Here is an 18,679-nt window from a genome sequence, read left to right on the forward strand (position 1 = left end):
CGCCTCACGGCCGCCCCGGCCTTGCTATGGCTCTTGTGGGTTCCAGCGAAAGAGGAGTCTTTAAACTGAGCTCGGTCTCATTTAGCCGCAAAATTCACTGCTGTGAGATCTGCCCTCAGAGCCTCCCCGTGTGTCCCCGCGGCCATTACAGCGTCCTGCTGTGGCGTTGGGGAGAACACCCCAAAAGCGTTATGGCACGAGGTTCCTGAGTTCTGACATATGGCGGATGGGCTGCCCCCATGTTTTACAACTCTAAGACTTTAAAATGAATATCCGAGCAAACCCTACCAACAATAACCGTGCCCCAGCAAAGCAAACACACCTTTGGACACCCGTGAGGCGAGCTCTGGTTCCCACAGGTTTTGCATGGCTGTTTGTCTCCCCATCCTTCAATTCATTCATATACATTATTTATAAAGAATCACGAATACTTCCTTCCGTGGTTTAATACCTCCTGAAGGAAATCCTACACATAATCCATGTGTGTTATTAAATATGAAAAATGTACAAAAGTGAGTGTGTCACTGTCATCTTTTGTTGCCCCCAGTTAGTTCTGGTAAAACCCCTTTAGCTTCAAGAGAAACCAGCTTATGACTTGTCTGTTGAGACTGAGGTTTATTTTACTCAATGTGTAATATCAGGGCAACCCATGTCATGAGTATCAGAATGATTACCCGTATCAGTCAGCAGCTTATTTAGCCAGAAGACCTTTGCATCTTTTTGCTGATTATGTATTTTCTGAAGCACAAATATACTGACCCTTATGAGTCCATTTAGGTATAAGGCCAAATAAGTAGTGAAGCACTCAGTATGCATCAGGTTAGCACAGTGTAGATCTACCAGCTGTCAAAAAATGGAGACTCAACATGATTCAAATAATATTAGACTAAATTTTCAATTTCCTCTTATTTAATCTATAGCTTAGAACACTAGTTAAAAAAAATAAAAATTCCTTCTGATTCAGACTCAGGTAATTCTCCCTTTCTTATTCCTTTCTTAAAGGAAATCAACGTAGCAACAACAGAACAGATGATAGCAAAGCTAACAAATGTCAGGTAGCTGAATCCCACCAGAGATCAGATCTTAAGATCTGTTCTGAGACTGCATCATGCATGGTGCAGTTGGACATGTTCACACAAACATAACTCAGAGTTTGTAATCAAAGCAGAGCACTTCATGCAGGAAGGAACAGGAAGAATAACTACTGAGTCAAAGGCAGTCAGCTTTAGAGCGCAGCGCATTTTTAAATGCAGGGCTAATATAGCTTGATTGAGTCCGTGTGTACCTACACAGGCTTACATTAGAAACCACTTGAGATTAACATACTGCTGGGAGATGAGACACTGGTGAATCGGGAACTTTGTCATTTCGTGGACTGATAAGCCTGGACAATAGGGTTTTCCTTCCTTACTGGCTGTGTTATTAAGTTTCTTCTCCAAAAGGCATGCAGTAACACAGTAACGTCTCTGAGGGCACTCAGTGAAACAGTTGCAGGTGGGTGGTGGATCACTGGACTGCAGGGTTAGGGTGTACAACCAGATCACTGCTGATTCAGAGCACGCAGTTCTTCAACGTAAAAAGTTTCTATATTCTAGAGGATGGTCAAGTGAGTGTGGTTCAGTGTTTGAGCATGTTTAGAGACCTTTGGGCTTTGTGACCCACTGCTACATTACTCACCGCAGTTCCACCCACGGGCTTGGCATTGAACATTACACCTTCATAAATACTGTTTGCATATAATCAACTCGATAAAAGCCAGAATGTATTTGTACAGAGCTTTTACTTACTTTTCATAGCACAAAGCAGCTGCTTCCACTTCCTTTTCCTTACTCTTTGTGCTCCATCTGACGGAGGAAGAAAGAGGTCTTACTGATAAAAACTGGCTCCACAGAAGACAGTGAATTCCGCCTTTAAAGGTTTAATACAGAAACCACGGCACAAATGGGCCTCCACATCACCAAGCACTCCAAAGTAAAACAAGCTAATATACTGATGTTAGGACTTGATTCTGCAGGGAAATCTACTCTGCTGTACAAGTTCAAGTCTGATGACGTTTTTCTAACAATTCCAACAATTGGTTTTAATGTCGATATGATCGAAACTGGGAGAGATTTTACACTGACTTTTTGGGATGTTGGAGGACAACAGAAAATGAGACAGCTTTGGTGCAATTTCCTGGAAAATGCAGAAGGACTCGTGTATGTTGTGGACAGCGCTGATAAGCAACGTCTAGAGGAATCAAAGAAAGAATTTGAACTCCTTTTAAAGAATGAATCTATAAAAAACGTACCGGTCATCGTGCTAGCAAACAAGCAGGATTTGCCCGGAGCTTTAAATGCTGAGGAAATAACCAGGAGATTCCACGTGAAGAAGTACTGCTGTGACAGAAATTGGTACGTACAGCCCTGCTGTGCTATCACGGGAGAAGGTTTGTCAGAAGCTCTCCAAAGATTGACTGCATTTGCAAAACACTACAGCAGATCAAAGGAGATCTCTACAAGTTTTAAGCAAAATGAAAAAAGTTAAGAATTTCTACCATCAGATTTTGGTGAATATGACTCAAAATATTTTATCAGAAAGACTAAAATATTTGATTCTGGAGAACTCTTATAGCTAAATAAATATTTATAATGCACTTTGATGATTTGAAATTACATTCTTATACCTCCAGATGCTTCTGAGATACTGCTGCACTTCATATGGCACCATACTCGGGGTTATTCAGCTCAGAAGCGTGTGTTGAATGGCAAAAAAGGCAGAGTTGACCACTTTAATTTCTGCAGTTGCAAAGAAAATAGGTGAGCAATGCTTAAAATGTTTACGCCAAGTAATTCATCAAAAGGTAACAGAGCCAAGCAGTTCATTCAGCAAGAAAAGCAAGAGATGAGATGTTGTTTCATTAGACGTACGTGGACATATTTGTTGTATTTGTATTTGTTTGTAGCCTAAACTCTTAGTGATGTACAAAAAGAAATGTAACATTATTAAGTATTTGTTTGGATATTACTGCATTCTAGGACCGATTACTATGAATAGATTTTAACAAGCAGCATCTGCTCCTGCCAAGCTACAGATAAATCTGCTTGTAAGGTGTAGGTCTGATGTCACACTGTTACCCCCCTGTCCCTCTGCTGTTGTTTGGGGCTGCTGGTCAGCTCTTAGAAATCGGGACGGATCCTGTCCTGCCTGTACCAAAGCCACCTTAGATTTTGTTACTGAGTAATTTAGTTCTGATTAAATTTGACATAAGAAGTGCAACAAAGTGCTAATCCTGTTACTACAGTTTGGGGATTAAAGAAAAAAAAAAAAGAATGAAATTTCTGTTGAGATTTCCTGATTCATGGAGTGAATTAATATTCTGAATGCTATTAAAGCAACGATGGATTGTTAACTAGAAGACTAATTGAACTGTATCAACCGTGAAAACAGTTTAAATGCTAAGATGGAAAAGTTAATAGAGCTTATTCCTTCATAAGAAAGTGAAAAGAGACCATGTAGTTATTGGTTATACAGTCCCAGAACATCCAGCCCATCTATTTCAGCCTTCTTGAGCCATGTCTGCAGAGGTAGAATGCTCCGGGGCTTAGGATGTTGCTTAGACACTTGAATTTCTTCTCCCCTGCATCTATCATAATCCCTGACCATGGGCGAGTCCTTCAGTCACTCTGAGCCTCAGTAGTCCCTTGGCAAAATGATCTCTGAAAAGCTGTGGCAAAGCTCAGCACATGTACCTTGTCTGCAAGAAGTCTGCATTTCTTTCTTACTAATAATCAGACAGGAATTTCAAGTTACAGAAGGGTGAAGAAGTAAGTAAAGCACCCAGCTGTACCCTATTGTCTCATGCATGTGTTCTTCACAGACAAGAAGCCATCAGGTGAATTCACTGCAATAGTGAACAAAGGAAGCTTTCTCAGCAGAAGCTGTTATTAACACTGACAGTAATTACTGTGGGCTAAATCCTGAGTCATGTTGAGCCTACATTTCCAAAAGCAGAGCAAGTCTGTAGACTCGACATTGCCTGGGCTGTTCATTTAGAGTCAGTGTAAAATACCTTCTAGCACAGAAAATATTTCTGATAAATGTGCAACCATGGAAATGTTATTTTTCCAAACTCAACAATTCAATGTTAAATATGTAACATTTCAGATCAATAAATTTATAAACATTTGTATTAGTGTGATTTAATTCTCCCACTAGTTTAATCTGATCAGATGTCTATTATAAACCAGAATCCAGTTCACTGGCCTCAGGATTTCCTCAACAGCAAGAGATTTAATGAGTGTACCAGGGTCTCTAATTAGACAAGAAGCAAGTTCTGAAGAGAGAAACAGCACTGTATGATTAGACCCAGTTGATAGAGCTAAAATACAGAGTAAGTTCTCCGGCACGCAGTTGCTTCTCCAGGTTATCAGATTAAATGATGCCCACACTGACTTGAAGAAAATCTTTTACAGTGCACTTCAAAGGAAATAAGACTTTTTCACATTCACTTAATATCAAGTACTTTTTTTATTTTTATTTTTTCTAAGGGCTTTCCTCACAAAACGAAGCCACGGCCATTTTATCTGCCTGTGGAGACCCCTTTCCCTGAATAATTTTTAAGCCTTAAAACAAATGTCAATCAAGTTGGACATAGAGGAGAATTCTCAAAGGAATTGCATGCTTGAAAGTTTAATTAAAAAAATCAATGAGATAGAGAAAAGTGACCACACTGGTGCCCTCGCTGAAGGCAAGGCTGATAAGGTACAAGACACTAATCTCCCAGGGGATGAATGTTCCATTTTAGCATTTCAGCCACAAGAGAGCCAACAAGAAGACATAAATCCACAGAGCACAGACTTTTAATTAGTTCCCTGCTCCCAGAGCTCCTCCTAGTTGGTATTTTTCTTTACTGTATGGATGAAGAGAGTATTGGGCTACTTTGGGATGAGGATATAGTGGGCGTAGAATCCACTGTTTAAAATTTCCTTTCTACACGTGGAGTAAAGCATCTCCTTGAGTACCCAGCACGCCCAGGGCAAGATCTGTGGAGAGGTTTATTCCATGGGTAAGAAGGTGCAGAGGAGCTGCAGCTTTTGTCTGAGTTCCGTAGGAGCACAGAGCAGAGCACCTCTGGGTGGGCCCTGCAGCCAAGGTGGCACATCTCCCTGGCCCACAGCCAGGCAGGGTTCGTGCTGAATGAGTTATAAGAGGTGGAGAGCAGGGTCTCCTGTGCAAGTTGCCACATCTGTGCCTTCTGCTCTTGTGCACATAAACAGCCCAGGGCGCCGTTTGCTCCCTGCTGGAAGCCTGGATATTGTTTGATACCCGATCCCATCACAGGTCACATGTGGAATTAATGGCAAGGAAGTTAAAAAGGCATTTCACCACTCCATCCTGCTATGGGGAGCTTCAGATCATTCAATTGCTTGGCTGAAAAATACAGTAAGCAGAACGGTGTATATGTTAAAGAGCACAACCAAACTGAATCCTACTTGTGCTAAAAATACAAGGCACAGCATCATAAGCACAACTTATTCCGGGATAACTTTTATTTTGTTATTTAAAAGTTATATTATATACTCACTAAGAACAATTTTAGGATTCTTGAAGGAAATGTTCAGGGCACTTCTAGAAAGCAAGAAGAGTGCTGCCCCCTGGTTGTGCAACAGAATGTCAGAAGCTGCTTTTTCATACTGCAGCCAAACTGAGCAGATCAGCTGGTGTGTGACTGGAAAAGTTTGCATGGGGGGAAGGTTTTAAAGGCACTGGGGGTCCTGCCAGCCTTCTATAATGATTCTGAGTTTGGAACTTTTTTCATTAGCTTTTGCAATGAATCACAGCCTGTCTGCAGATCCCTGACCTTATGTTCCTGCATTTCTTATTGATGCATACAGACAGTCTTGTGCAACTGCATGAGACAGGCAGAAACATCAAATATGTTGCAGCTACACTGTGGGAGTCCTCCAGTGTCTGCTATTATACGAAGTTGGCTGTGCCTGTTTGTTTCTGTTCAGAACAATCATCCCTGAATAAGTAAATGGTGCATAGCTGAGACTGTGAAACACAAAGGGCAGGATGTGAGAACCCTCAGGCATGCCGTATGCTGTCAGCTCTCGAGGAGCTTATTCAGTGGGAAATGTTTGGGTGTGACAATTTAGAAGTTAAAAATATGGAATATGGGGAAACATCCTTCTGACCAAACATTGATGACTGTGGTATAAAATCACAATTGTCTTTCTGAATTTTGGAACAGATGTCACAGAGCTGATTGAACGCCATCCCAATAGGATTGAATGCTGTTTTAAAGGAAGACAGGGAACAACCTAAGGAACCACGGTACATTTGGATAGTAACACTCCCTCCTTCCTCTGGGAAACAACTCCTCCAGTAACTGAATACTCTGCAGAATCAAAGGAAGGGATAGTGCAGAAGAAATGCAGGACTTCTGAGAAAGGCTTTCTCAGTATCAGGTAATCTAAGCTGGTCGAGTTACCTCACGTGTCTCTACTGCCATTCCTCCTCATTTCAGACAACTAAAATGAAATAATAGAAGACTTTCATATATCAAAACAAACATCCATCTGTTTTTATTTGTTCAGAATATTTAGAAGCACTGTGTGCATGTTGAAGTAGGCTTTAACTTTTTGTTAAAATAAATGACCCATGCAAAGTTCTGTGCTGCTACAATTAGAGTTCTTGCACTTGTAATTGACTCAAGTATTCCTATTAAGCACAGGCACAAGAAATCTGGACATTTATCTCATCAGATCACAGTAGATTATTTAAGTCTCTAACTCAGGATGTCAAGTCTTGAGGGTGGACACCCTACTTAAAAAGCACACACCATACTCTGGGTAAAATTTACAAATACAAACTAATAAAACTATAACAATTTTGTACTTATTTTGTATACATGTGACTTCAACAAATCATACTTTACCCTGTGGCTTTGTTCCTGCAGTATTCTGTGATGTTCTTGTCCTGCTCACAGCAGTGCACAGTTTACCTGCATTGTCACTGTGCTACATCTGGAGCGAAGCTGGGCTGCCATAACGGGACACCTCCCCTCCTGCTCTTCTCCCTGACCCCTTCCCCAGGTACACAGTTACACTTGCAGGTCTTTGCACAGCAGAGATTTTCTCACTTTCCCACTGCTTCAATAGTTACCACAGAAGCAATGGCAGTTTTTGTGGTCTTTTTATTAGATTTTCATTGAGCTCTGTGTGCTTGCTCTCATGCTGCTCCTTATACTTGGAAACAATAACCCAAATGAATTTACAAAACTGTTTCATTGTTTTTTTCCAGATCCTTCCTTAAAGCACTCCCTTCCCACCATGTATTCAGAAATCCTGACAATAGCTCTCCTGCTTTTACGATACGGCCTTGGCCCATATTTTTGACAACTATTTTATTATTTCCTTGTATTCCTCTTTTAGCTCCAGAATGTGCTTTCTTTGGTCCAAAGATCATCTTTTTGTTCTGCGTTTCATATACTGCCTGATTGATGAAAAGAGTTTATAGACTGTATCCTATTGCTATCGTTAGCCCCAATCCTATGGGATATCTGCAAAAATAAACAATTTTTGAGTTAAAATAAACCATAAGGCTTCAAAATCTAAGCCTTGTGTATTTGTCCTTTACAGTAAAGATAGTTGGAGACAGCAGCAACACCTGCACTGCTCCAAAGCCAATCTCCCTAACAACCACGCTTGGCTGTTAAAGGGTAACTGTGCCTTAATATCGCTCAGTTACTTTATCTAAGGTATACATATTAATCACTGAAGAATGCTATTCTCTCAGCCCTCTCTGAACTGATTTGAAATTCTGAATTTATGAGAAAATCCCTCATTTCATTTTGATGTAAAATAAAACGTAAAGGTATTCTGTAAACAGCTTAACAACTACAAGAGAGATGAATGTCAGCCTCCATCAGTCGGGTTTGATGCCCAGAGCCCTTCCACCTCTGGATGCTGTCATCTCACCTACCCATGGCACAGGGCCATGCCTTTTGTCTGAAATCACCTTTTTCCTTTGCTGAGGACTTACAATGTAAGGTTCATTGTGCCTAAAATATACATAGCTGCTCACAATAGGAATGCTGATGTATTCATCAGTTACACATGCTGCAGGCAGCACAAGTGCGTAAAAATACAGCTTGATTTACTCTGGTTTATTTCCTAATCTAAGAAGATTAAAATAAAATAAGAAATAGTCTGCTTCAGACAAGGTATATAAGGAATTATGCAGGAGGTGAACTGAGAGAAGATAAGTAAAGAAACGATGGAAAAATATATAAAAAAAGAAAAATTGGTGAGAAGTGTTCCCAGGGCAAACACAGCAGTAGGTACGTGCAGATAAACTGAGCAACACAAAGCAACACAAACAAGTCATGCTGCAGTCACCAACTCTTGAGCATTTTTCACATTTCCCTCTCGTTATAAGAGTGATAAGAAGCCTCTTCTTGTTTTAAAATAAATATTTAATGCATTCTCACTTTTGCTCACATACGTAACCACACAAGTATTCTCTCTGTGTGCATTACACCAAAAGGAGATTTTTTTCATAGATTTCAGTGACATTCAGCCCCCAGAACAACATCTCCTTAAGGAAAATGTAGTACAAATAACTGACTCCCTATCGCAACTCTAAGTAGTATTAATTAACTATTTAATCCCAAATAAGAATAATTAAAATATGTTGCACCATATCAAAATCAAATGTGGAAATGAAATACAGTAGCCTAAAATTGCTCTTCTACCTATCCTACATAAGAAGACACTTGTGTTTCTCAGCTATCATCTGCTTAGTAAGGACTATACTTCACACCTTTCCTTTTTTAAAACTAAGATTTTCCAAAGAGTCTTTTGGTTCATCAAGCACTTAAGATAATCATTTACTGCCTATGCTACTAAGCAAACAAATACATAGTCTTAGGTCTCATGTTAGTAAAAAGCCCACGTAGAGTTCTGGGTAAAATTCAAGCCAAATACTGGAAGTCCTTATCTCATTTGAGCAAAATTACAAAAACACTTTATAAAAGTTCAGTATTTCCTCACTGAGACATCTTGTGGCACATAAGACATACTGCAGTTAATAATAATTAAACTCTCCGACTGTAAATTCAAATGGTGACAACGTGAGCTTGAGATCATTTTGGTTTGAGATGTTTATACAACACAGAGCTAAAAATCTGCACACTCCTTTTTCAGCCACAAACTCATTAATTAAAACAGCAGTGAAGCCGTTCAGATAAGAACCTTTACAGATATCAAATATCTACAGCCCAGTGGTAACAAATGTGGCACTTCAGGAAATACCCACACTTCATTCCACCTTAAGATGACTGTTTCAAAATTACAGCACTTTGGGGAACAGAAACTTCCTAGCAGTGCATGTTTTCTCAAAGAAGTGTCTAAACAGAGCGATGCATTTACTTTAATATTTGACCTGGACAAAAAATGTTCTGCTTTAAACCACTTCAAATGTAAATATTCCAAATCAACTCCAAATGCCACGGACTGAAATGCTCGACATTCTTCTGTCAAAAGATTTTTCTCAAATAACTTCTTTTGAGGAAATTATTTAGAATTCCCTCATTAACAATTCTTGTTATTCTGTTCATTTGTACCTCACTGGATCATCTCATCCTCTCGCAGCCCTTCCAACTCATGAAGATAAGAGTACCACCAGTGAGGAAGTGGCCAGAAGAGCTCCCCCGATACACAGGAGACCTTCTGTAAGTGATTAATTACATCATTAACACAGAACCCTCTTCTATATGTTTCTTCCTGTGCTCTGGGGGCTTACTCTCACTAACCCACTGGGCACAAAGACATTGTGTATTTCCTTGTAATTAAAAACCCATTCAATATTTTAACAATGTAATTCACGTATACAGCAAATTGTATGATGTCTTTCATATTTGCTTCACGGGGTTCTGATTTATTTACAGTATGTAAATGCTGAGAGGATTAAAAACTGTTCCTATCTCGTGGGAATCCCTCCTGCAATCTGGTCTATAGAAGGAGCTGTGATTGTCATATATAATGAGCTAAAGTTAACAGAACAACAAGCCTGACATTTACTTGAAACATCTCTTGAAGTTATGGAGCACTGAACTTAAGTTTTGAAGCAACTTGATTTAATATTTGACTGTCACATTGTTGGTGCATGGTAGTGTCTTGTTTTAGTAAATTCAAGATTAATTCCATAACAGCACTCACCCTAACCTAGCACCCCTCTGATAGCCAAGCCTACCTCCCCAGAAAGTGAATCCTCGTGCCATCAAACATGTGGCTGTGCCCCTACCTGAATGGCTGTCAGTGGGTTTCCTAGGTGAAGCAGTTGTTACTGGGGTGGAAATCACCCACTGATTTCTTTTTCTAACTCTTGGTTGTAGCCTTTGGGAAAAAAAGTAAACAACAGTCATTCAAATATTCAATAAGCTTTACCCAGTAACACAGATGTCCAAAGCTTAACAACCTGTTAGTGCACAACACGTGCCTGTTCCCTTCTTCCTTCACTCACTCCTTTGTTTGTTTGTTTGTTTTATTTTTCTCCAAAAGCAATTTTTATTATTAGAGTAAAATGTACACTGGCAGCTATGGACACAAAAACAAATATTCAGGCAGGTAAGTCTGCCTCAAAATCTTCTGTGTAACAGACGGAAGCTCAAGGCAGCTTTACATCAGTTTTTTACTTCCTACTTTGTGGGCAAGTACTACTGATAGTCTTCTGAAATACTGCAAGAGTCGGCCATCACAGCATCCAGGACTGCCATGCTGCCAGTCCTGTCACTCAGCAGCACTGCTTCCCCCCAGTCCTCTCTCTGTGCCAGCATTATTTTCCTGCAGGAACAGCACAAAATTCTGCCCTATCTGTCTCACAGACTGAATATCACAACTGAGAAAGGACAACAGTCACTCCATCGCTTATTAGGATGTAATTATGTGCTCCTAAACCAGAATTGCCATTAACCTTAAAATGAATTTTCACACGAAGTAGTTAGTAATTTATAAGAGCCTTGAATTACAGTTCATAACTGAAAGGAGATTTTAATAATATAAAAAGAAGTAATGAACACTAAAAGAAAGAGTTGATGTAGGTGATCTGATAGAAGTATAGAGTCCTTCAAGCTACTAAAACTCCACATATTTCAGGAAAATTATGTGGCCATTATTCCCCCTCCAAAAGAAAAGCTGAAACAGAAATATTACCCTTTATCAGACACCAGAAAATAAAGGAGAGCTCAGTCACAAATTCTTACAAGAATGGGCCTCGTTAGTGCTGCTGCTCAGAAGTACTCATTTTCTTCATTATAGTTCAACAAAGAGATATGCATAGTTAGTGTATTTTCACATCTCTACTCAATACCGATCCTTCAGCCTTCCAAAATTCCAAACGCAGTTATGTATTCTAGTTCCCTTGCAAAATTAGACTGAAACACAGCATTGAAAATAGCAATCTGCATCTGGACATTTACATATTTATTCATAAAAGATGCATCTCAGATCTGATGCCATTTTGTACGCTAAATTCTGCTCACTGGCAGCATCAACAGCCAGAATCATAGAACGGCCTGGGTTGAAAAGGACCTCAAAGATCATCTAGTTTCACCCCCCTGCCACGGGCAGGGTCACAACCACCAGACCAGGCTGCCCAGAGCCACATCCAGCCTGGAAAGATGTAATACAGCTTAAAATTCAGGTGCCCCCATAAACGTCCCTAGTTCTGTGATCCTATTAGTCATAGGGCCACAGAATATCTTTAGTTGAAAGGGACTTACAAGGATCAAAGAGTGCAACCCCTGTCTCCACACAGCACCACCCAAAATCCAAACCCTATGTCTGAAAGCACTGTCCAAACACTTCTTGAACTCCAGTGGCTTGTAGCTGTGACCAGTGCCTTGCGGAGCCTCTTACAGTGTTCCACATCCAATGTGAAACTTCATATTAATTTTTAATTGTCTAAGCATATTGTATATAACACTTGTTTTTCAAAATACAGCTCTGAGCATCATTCTTCCACCTGATAGACCAAGGAACAGAGGATGTGAGGGCAGGTGACCTCTGCTTGCTGAGGACAGCACAGGAGAGGAACAGAACTCAGAATATTGAAGTTCCCAGTCCCTTGTGCAGATAATAGTTTTCCTTCTAAGAACCATTATGGAATTCACCTAAAGCAGAAGATTCCTTTCACTGTGGTATCATCAGTGGAGCTATCAGAGGAGAACTTGGTTCCAGCGACTTCTTTCTTTTTTTAACATGGAAACAACATATCCCCAAGCCTGGCAGGGAACACAGAAACAGCTCATTTAACCAACAATTTCCTCACTTTTTATCTCAAACAAACTTTTTTTCCCCGGTATTTATTAGGAAATTGTTCTCTTTGAAAGGTAGAGCTGCTACAACAAAGACAGGAAACTCAACTCCACAATCTGCTGATCCCTACTTGGTTCTCCTTCTTCTTCAGCTATTTGCAGCTGACAGATTCCATGATCACCAAGAAACTTCCTTGGCAAGAGTTACTGCATGGTCCCTAAGTTTGTCTTCAAATGATCTGATCATTAAAAGCCAAACGTACAGAGACTGGTGAATTTTTCTACAGTTCAATTTAAATCAAAAGCAATCTCAAAATAGAAGGTTATATTAAATACAAAGTTATATTAAATCAGCTCAGGCATAGGTTCGTGTACAGCTCCAGATAGCTCTGACAGCCTGACCATAAATTCTAACATGAGCGCCTGCTGCTCAGTGTTTGCAGTCATGTGGGAGCCCTACGTTTATTTTCTAATCACAAGAGCAGATGTTCAGCTGATGTGAATCAGCAAACCGCCCCCAAAGCCAAAGGAACTACCTTTAATTTGTACCATCTGGGGATCTGTTTTGCAGGCCCTCTTTTTGAAGGCAAAGAATGCAGTGCGTTATCTTAGAACTAATCGCACAGTAGCTTCCAAAAAAAAAAATGGAAAAGGAAAATATCTAAAGCTCTTTAACTAGAAAAAAGAAGTCCTCATTACGTGGTGCTTCAAATTCAAACAGGCCGTGTGGGAGGACATCCCCAGGACAATTATAATACTTAGGCTCTAAGTAAGCACAGGAAAGAAAGCCTGGTGAAGGACAGCGTTAAACGAGTGAGAGCACTAAAACTGATTTGGCACAGTGACACCAACAGGCCTTTGGATTTATGAACATCTGATATGGGCCAGCGCTGAAACCAAGCGCGAGAGCTTCTCTCAGTAATGTTAGTGCATTGTACAACGTGATTACAGTGTCAAAAATGGAAAGGTGTTGAATCCTACTGAGTTTTGGACAGCTTAGGACATTTTAGGCTGGTTTTCAGTTCCGTGCAGTTCAATGCTCTGAGTATTTGCGTTGCTAGAAAGGTTTCTAAGCACTGCTCCAGCTAAAGGGTAGTTTTTAAAAGTATAAATACATTAGGTTTTTCGCTAAATACAACAAAGCTAAAATACAGTGTAACCAATGACTCTAAATCCTAGATGCAAAATGGACACAGAAAAATAAAGGGGACACATGCACCAGAACTCCACAGCTTTTGAATGTGACAGAAACATCCCATTGCATGAGAGAATGACTCTTGTGTGCACATGAATTTAGCCCAAAGATATGAGAGCTGAAACTACTTGCAGAAAAATTCCCTAAAAGCTATTTCTGTGCATGCACTGAAGCAGCACCTGTCATTGATTACACGGGTTGTATTATCTTTCAAAGCAGGGTAAATCATTTCTCTCGCAGCCTTGGCCGCAGAGCAGCACTCTGATGTCTTCGTAGGGGTAACTGCAAGGCCTGAGATGAACACAGACACTTGCCAGGGGTGGTTACAAAATGTTGGAATACTATACTACATGTTATGTATAGTCATGAGTTTCTGGTTCGCATATTTTACTACTGTCATGCAAAGGACTTCAGGCAGCTTCCAACTTAAAAAGCAACTTAAAACAGCAGAGTAACAGTTTAAAAAGCACACTGAAAAAGTGAGGAGAGAATCAGGGCAGAAGGCTGTACTTCGTTTTAGATGTTCATTTATCTAAGATAGCGCTATTACTGTATTTCTAGCTCAAAAGGGATGACAAGCATCCACCCCACGTTTCTTCAGTGCACAGTCCATCATACTGCACTTTTGCCTCCAGACATAGGAAAAAGTAAAGCCATGATAGCAGTCATCAATGACAGCAGGAACTCTAGTGTGTTGTGGCTGCTGCAGGTACAGCACTGCAAATTGACTTACAACTGGAGCAAAGCAAATCTGAACAGCTAATAAAGAACCAGCTAACAAAGCAAGAGGTCAGAGAACTTCAGGTTGGTGTGAACATTTTCTAAAAGAGAAAAAATTACAGTCTGGCTCAAACAGTTCAAGTGAGTAAAATAGGAAAACAGCATAGGAGATTATGGAGGCTCAGGCAAAACCCAACACCGTACTAAAAGGTGACATCCAAAACATAGCAGCTGGAAATGGCACATACAAAAGCACAGTTCTAACCCAGAGATGTAAAGGAGGACTAAATGTAACAGCAGTACCTGGAGAGTAGAAATCAATTTTCCTCTTAGATTTAATCTTAAAAGTTGCGCTGTCTTTTGCAAAAGCCCAACTTTGATTTAGTTCCCCTAAAGCAGCCCGTGGCTCTCAGTTCAGGGGGAGGCCAGAAATACAAGCATAGTGCGTGCTGCTCACAGCCCAGCGCTGCGGTGTAGGGTCTGCACAGGCTCATGCTAAGGGCTGTGTGCCGACTTGTTTCTGGCACCATTACGCCTCCACCTGCCCTCTCCTTCAGCAGAAAAAGTCTGTCAGCACCTCCATCTCTCTCTAGAAAAGCTTTTGATGTTAAGGAGCTACAGCAGAGCACTTTGGGGACAAGTGAAAACAAGTGCAAAAGAACCTGAGCTACTTCATGGAGCTTGAACCAGCCACAGAGTTTTACTTGAATGGGTCCCATTCAATCTTATGTAGCTATTTTCTGTAATGATGTCCATTTCAAAATAAAGCCCCATTTTGTGAAGCCCAGTTCTGTTTTCATGTCTTTCTCAACTGGTGCAGCATTCACAGCTGATCCCAGTTCAAGTTCAGGTATTACTTGATATGGCTGATTTAACGTCCAGCAAGCACAGTTGGGGTCCAGACTTGGAAATGCTGCTTGTAAAATGAACACATATATAGCTGTGTTTGCACACCAAATAGAAGATTATCAGAAAATATCCTACCAGCAGACTAATATCTACTTTTTCGTTAATACTAGCTATTCCATTTTGAGTCTGAAAAGGCACATAAGCCCCAGGATTAGTGAACATTTTTCTATGTACAAAACAAATCTTCTCAGCTTTACATAATATCTTGTTCCTTACACTACAGATATAGGTTTACTGGCTATGAGAAGCGATTTCCAGCAACTCATTTTACTCAAATGGACCAAAATTTCTGTTTTATGTTAAAAAAACAGACCAGCATCACAAGAATTCAGAAGAGAACTGTTCTTCAAAACGAGCCTTCCATGTGCTGGGAGATTTGCATCGCAGATCTGAGGTAAAACCAAACCAATACAAAAATAAGTTGGTAATTGTTCCTCTGAGAGCTAAACAGATTTATTAGACTACAGTTAAACAAAATGCACTTGATTAATCTCTGATTATGTCTTCACTTAAGACAGACTGTAAATTATTCTTCAGATGATACCAGATCAGAAATACAGATCAAAGACTGCTGAAGGATAGTCTTCCTCTGAACATACATAATTTAATAACAGCGAAGCTTGCTCTTGAATTTTATATGAAGGTGCATGGTAAGAAAACCACGCATGCCAGAATGGTCTGTTAGAGCTGTGATTTTAAGGCAGGTGTCAACTTGAAGGAAGATTCTCCAAGGAATGCTAACTGAGTGATTCTTAGTTATTTTCAAATGGTTACTCATGAAATGACATGGCTATTGCTCAGCTCCTCCTTTCGGTCAATCTTTTTCCAAGAACTGAGAGGTAATGCTAAGAGAGAGATGATTCCATGGAAAGGTCATTGTTACTAGTTGGGGCATTGAGTCAGTTTTGGTCGCTAGAGAATGCGCTGGCCTTCCAATTCCATCCTTCCCAAACTACATGCTGTGTAATCAATCAGTGCTGAGCGTGGTGACAGTGGGAGGTGGCAGAGGCGATAAGTCAGCCTGTTTAGGTTAGCAAAGACAAGGAAAAGCTAATTATGAAAACAGCAGTGATGGGAGAAAACTCTTCTTCCTTTTCGTAAACTTCTGGGCCAGCTCTTAGACACTGAGTATTTTTTTCACCTTGTCATCTTAAGGCATGATCAGAAATCAAACTACAGAGTCCAATTTCATTATTAGTGACCACATTCTACAGAGACAGAGCCTCAATTGTGCATTAACATACAGGTTCACAAAGAAAACCACTCGGCAAAAATGTTTCCCTGGGACTCAACAGCTGTTCCTCCAAGGAAGGGACATTACAACTAACCAGCAAAAATGTGATAGATCTGTAAAGCACCCGACATCTTTTGAGACCAATGACTTCATGTCATTCTGTAACAGTAACTTGTCAGTATTTTTACTTATACTATTATGCAAAGCTCCAAAGCAGTTTCACTTTTGAAAAGCCTTGCATTTCCTTTTGTCTGCATGCAATTTCCTCAGAAGGAGCAAAACGTTAACTGTACAAACAGATTAATCAGCTAAAATTCATAGTGCTTCACCTTAAATTTTCACTTAAAAAAATACTTATCTAGTTTAACTTATGTTCTTTTTAGGCATTCCTTTCTGGATTTTCTTACCAAAGAGAATCAAACAAACAAACAAACAAACAAACGTAGTTCAGCAAAGGCATTAGATCACAGCTGGCAGCATACAACCATTTCCATCACATTAACTGTGTGATTGCAATAGCTACGTTCAGCTAGGGTAGTTTCAAAGATAACAGAGAATGAAGAAAATGCAGGATTTTGCATGTCTCTCTGAAACATACAATACAATCCTCAGCCACAAGAGGAGGCAGCCTTAAAATATGCCTGAAAATTAAATCAGAAGTAGGGAAGTTTCACTTTAGCTAATTCAAACCGTTCAGATGTAAATACAGAGCTACAAAATAAACTCAGTACAACAAAAGTCATAGCAAATGTAAGAGATTTCCAATTTGGTAAGGCAAAATATTTTACCTGCTAATCCTTTCATTAAAATAGTGCATTACTTCTTAAGACACAAATAGACACCTACAGAAAATTTCTTTCTTGTACACCAGACTGCAACATACAGGAGTCACTGTTACTAGCTTCAAAGAAGATGGTTTACATATTGGTAGACAACTAGGTAAGCCCATATATTTAGTGAGGCTGAAGTACTAGGTACTACTCCGAGCAAAATCTTGTTAGAAGTTAAAATTGTGTCCAAATGTTATGTGCATTACCAAGTAAGCCTTGAAAGGAAAAAAAAAACAACAGTGTTTTCTTCACAAAATATCCAGTTTTTTTTTTCTTTTAATCCTTGTTGTCTGCCTACCTAGAAATTTTCAGTGATCTGATCAGCTGTGTCACAAAAAAGCTGCAGAATTGGGAGATTTCTTCTGCATTTCTGGAAAAGTCACTGCCAAGAAGCTGTAGCTTATCAGATCTGAGTTTCCAATGAACAGTGTTGTTATACTCCTAATTTACCAAAATAATAAGGACATAGAGAACCACATCACTTGATGTCAACAGAAAGCCTCAGCTATGTTCAAACACAACACATCCATGGAATGTTCATGGTACCATTATTCTCTTTGCTGCTCTGCTCAATAAAAATTCAGGAAAGACTTTCTGCAACTGCAACAATTAGTGCAACACATAGCTGACATTTTTGTTATAAAACATCCTGGAAGGAAGCAAGGAGTTAACAAACCCGTGTAAGGTTGAAAGCTCTTAATTATTATGGAAACCTCGTGTCCACCAACATTGATAGGAGAGGTAATGGCTTTCTTTCTGCCAGAGGAGGTTTAGGACGGGTACTGGGAAACATTTCTTCTCCAGAAGGTGGGTGATGCAGTGACACAGCTGGGATCCCCATCCCTGGGGGTGCTCAGAACTGAGAGGATGCAGGCAGAGGGTGTGGTGGGCTGGGGATGGAGATGGGGATCTGAGAGGCCTTTTCTTTTCCAGCCTTTGTGGTTCTGTGCCTCTCATCACCTGACGGTAAGTTACAGCAGCTGATCCTAGCGCACACAACGCCGATTCTCTACCGGAGCTTACCCGCGTCTCCACAGGAGCTGCCACAGCACCTGCCGCTCCCCGTGCCCCGCTTCCTCCTCTGCCCCCTCAGCTGCGCCTACCGCCAAGGCCTGGGGAAGCAGGGCTGATATCGCCTTCATTGAGACCGCAGCCCTGTCTGACACACACATCAGACCCAGGGGGAAGAACTGTATTATAGAAATGTTTAATCGACTTATGCCAAGCCTGGCATTATAGCGACGACCGCGCTCCCCTCAGGACGACGAGCGACCGCCTCCCGCTCCTCCCCCCTGCCCCGCCGCCCCGACCCGCCACTCAAAATGGCGGCGGCCGAAGCTCCTGGAAAGGCGCTCTCTCTCCCCTCCCCCTCTCGATCTCCGTCATCGCGCGCGTCACGGCGCCGCGCAGCTCCCTCCCTCTCCCTCCCCTCTCCCATTGGCCGCCGGGCGCGGGCTCCTCGACCAATCGGCGGACGCAGCCGGGCGGCC

The 18,679-nt window shown here is 40.8% G+C and overlaps 1 protein-coding gene across 3 annotated transcripts; it reads left to right on the plus strand.

Annotated features, from left to right (window-relative positions):
- The first annotated feature begins 978 nt into the window (after positions 1-978).
- Positions 979-15,430, plus strand: ARL14 (ADP ribosylation factor like GTPase 14). Of its 3 annotated transcripts, none has more exons than XM_031555013.1 (3): positions 979-2,798; positions 6,236-6,452; positions 6,944-15,430. In XM_031555013.1, the coding sequence occupies exon 1, from the start codon at positions 1,942-1,944 to the stop codon at positions 2,524-2,526; it is 585 nt and encodes a 194-aa protein (XP_031410873.1). In that variant the 5' UTR covers positions 979-1,941; the 3' UTR covers positions 2,527-2,798; positions 6,236-6,452; positions 6,944-15,430. The 3 variants fall into 3 exon arrangements, with proteins under 3 accessions (XP_031410873.1, XP_031410874.1, XP_003209295.1); XM_031555014.1 differs by having other exon boundaries at positions 9,639-15,430; XM_003209247.4 differs by lacking the exon at positions 6,944-15,430 and having other exon boundaries at positions 6,236-6,577.
- Positions 15,431-18,679: the final 3,249 nt, after the last annotated feature.

The sequence above is a fragment of the Meleagris gallopavo genome, chromosome 11, assembly GCF_000146605.3.
Source record: "Meleagris gallopavo isolate NT-WF06-2002-E0010 breed Aviagen turkey brand Nicholas breeding stock chromosome 11, Turkey_5.1, whole genome shotgun sequence".
NCBI lineage: Eukaryota > Metazoa > Chordata > Aves > Galliformes > Phasianidae > Meleagris > Meleagris gallopavo.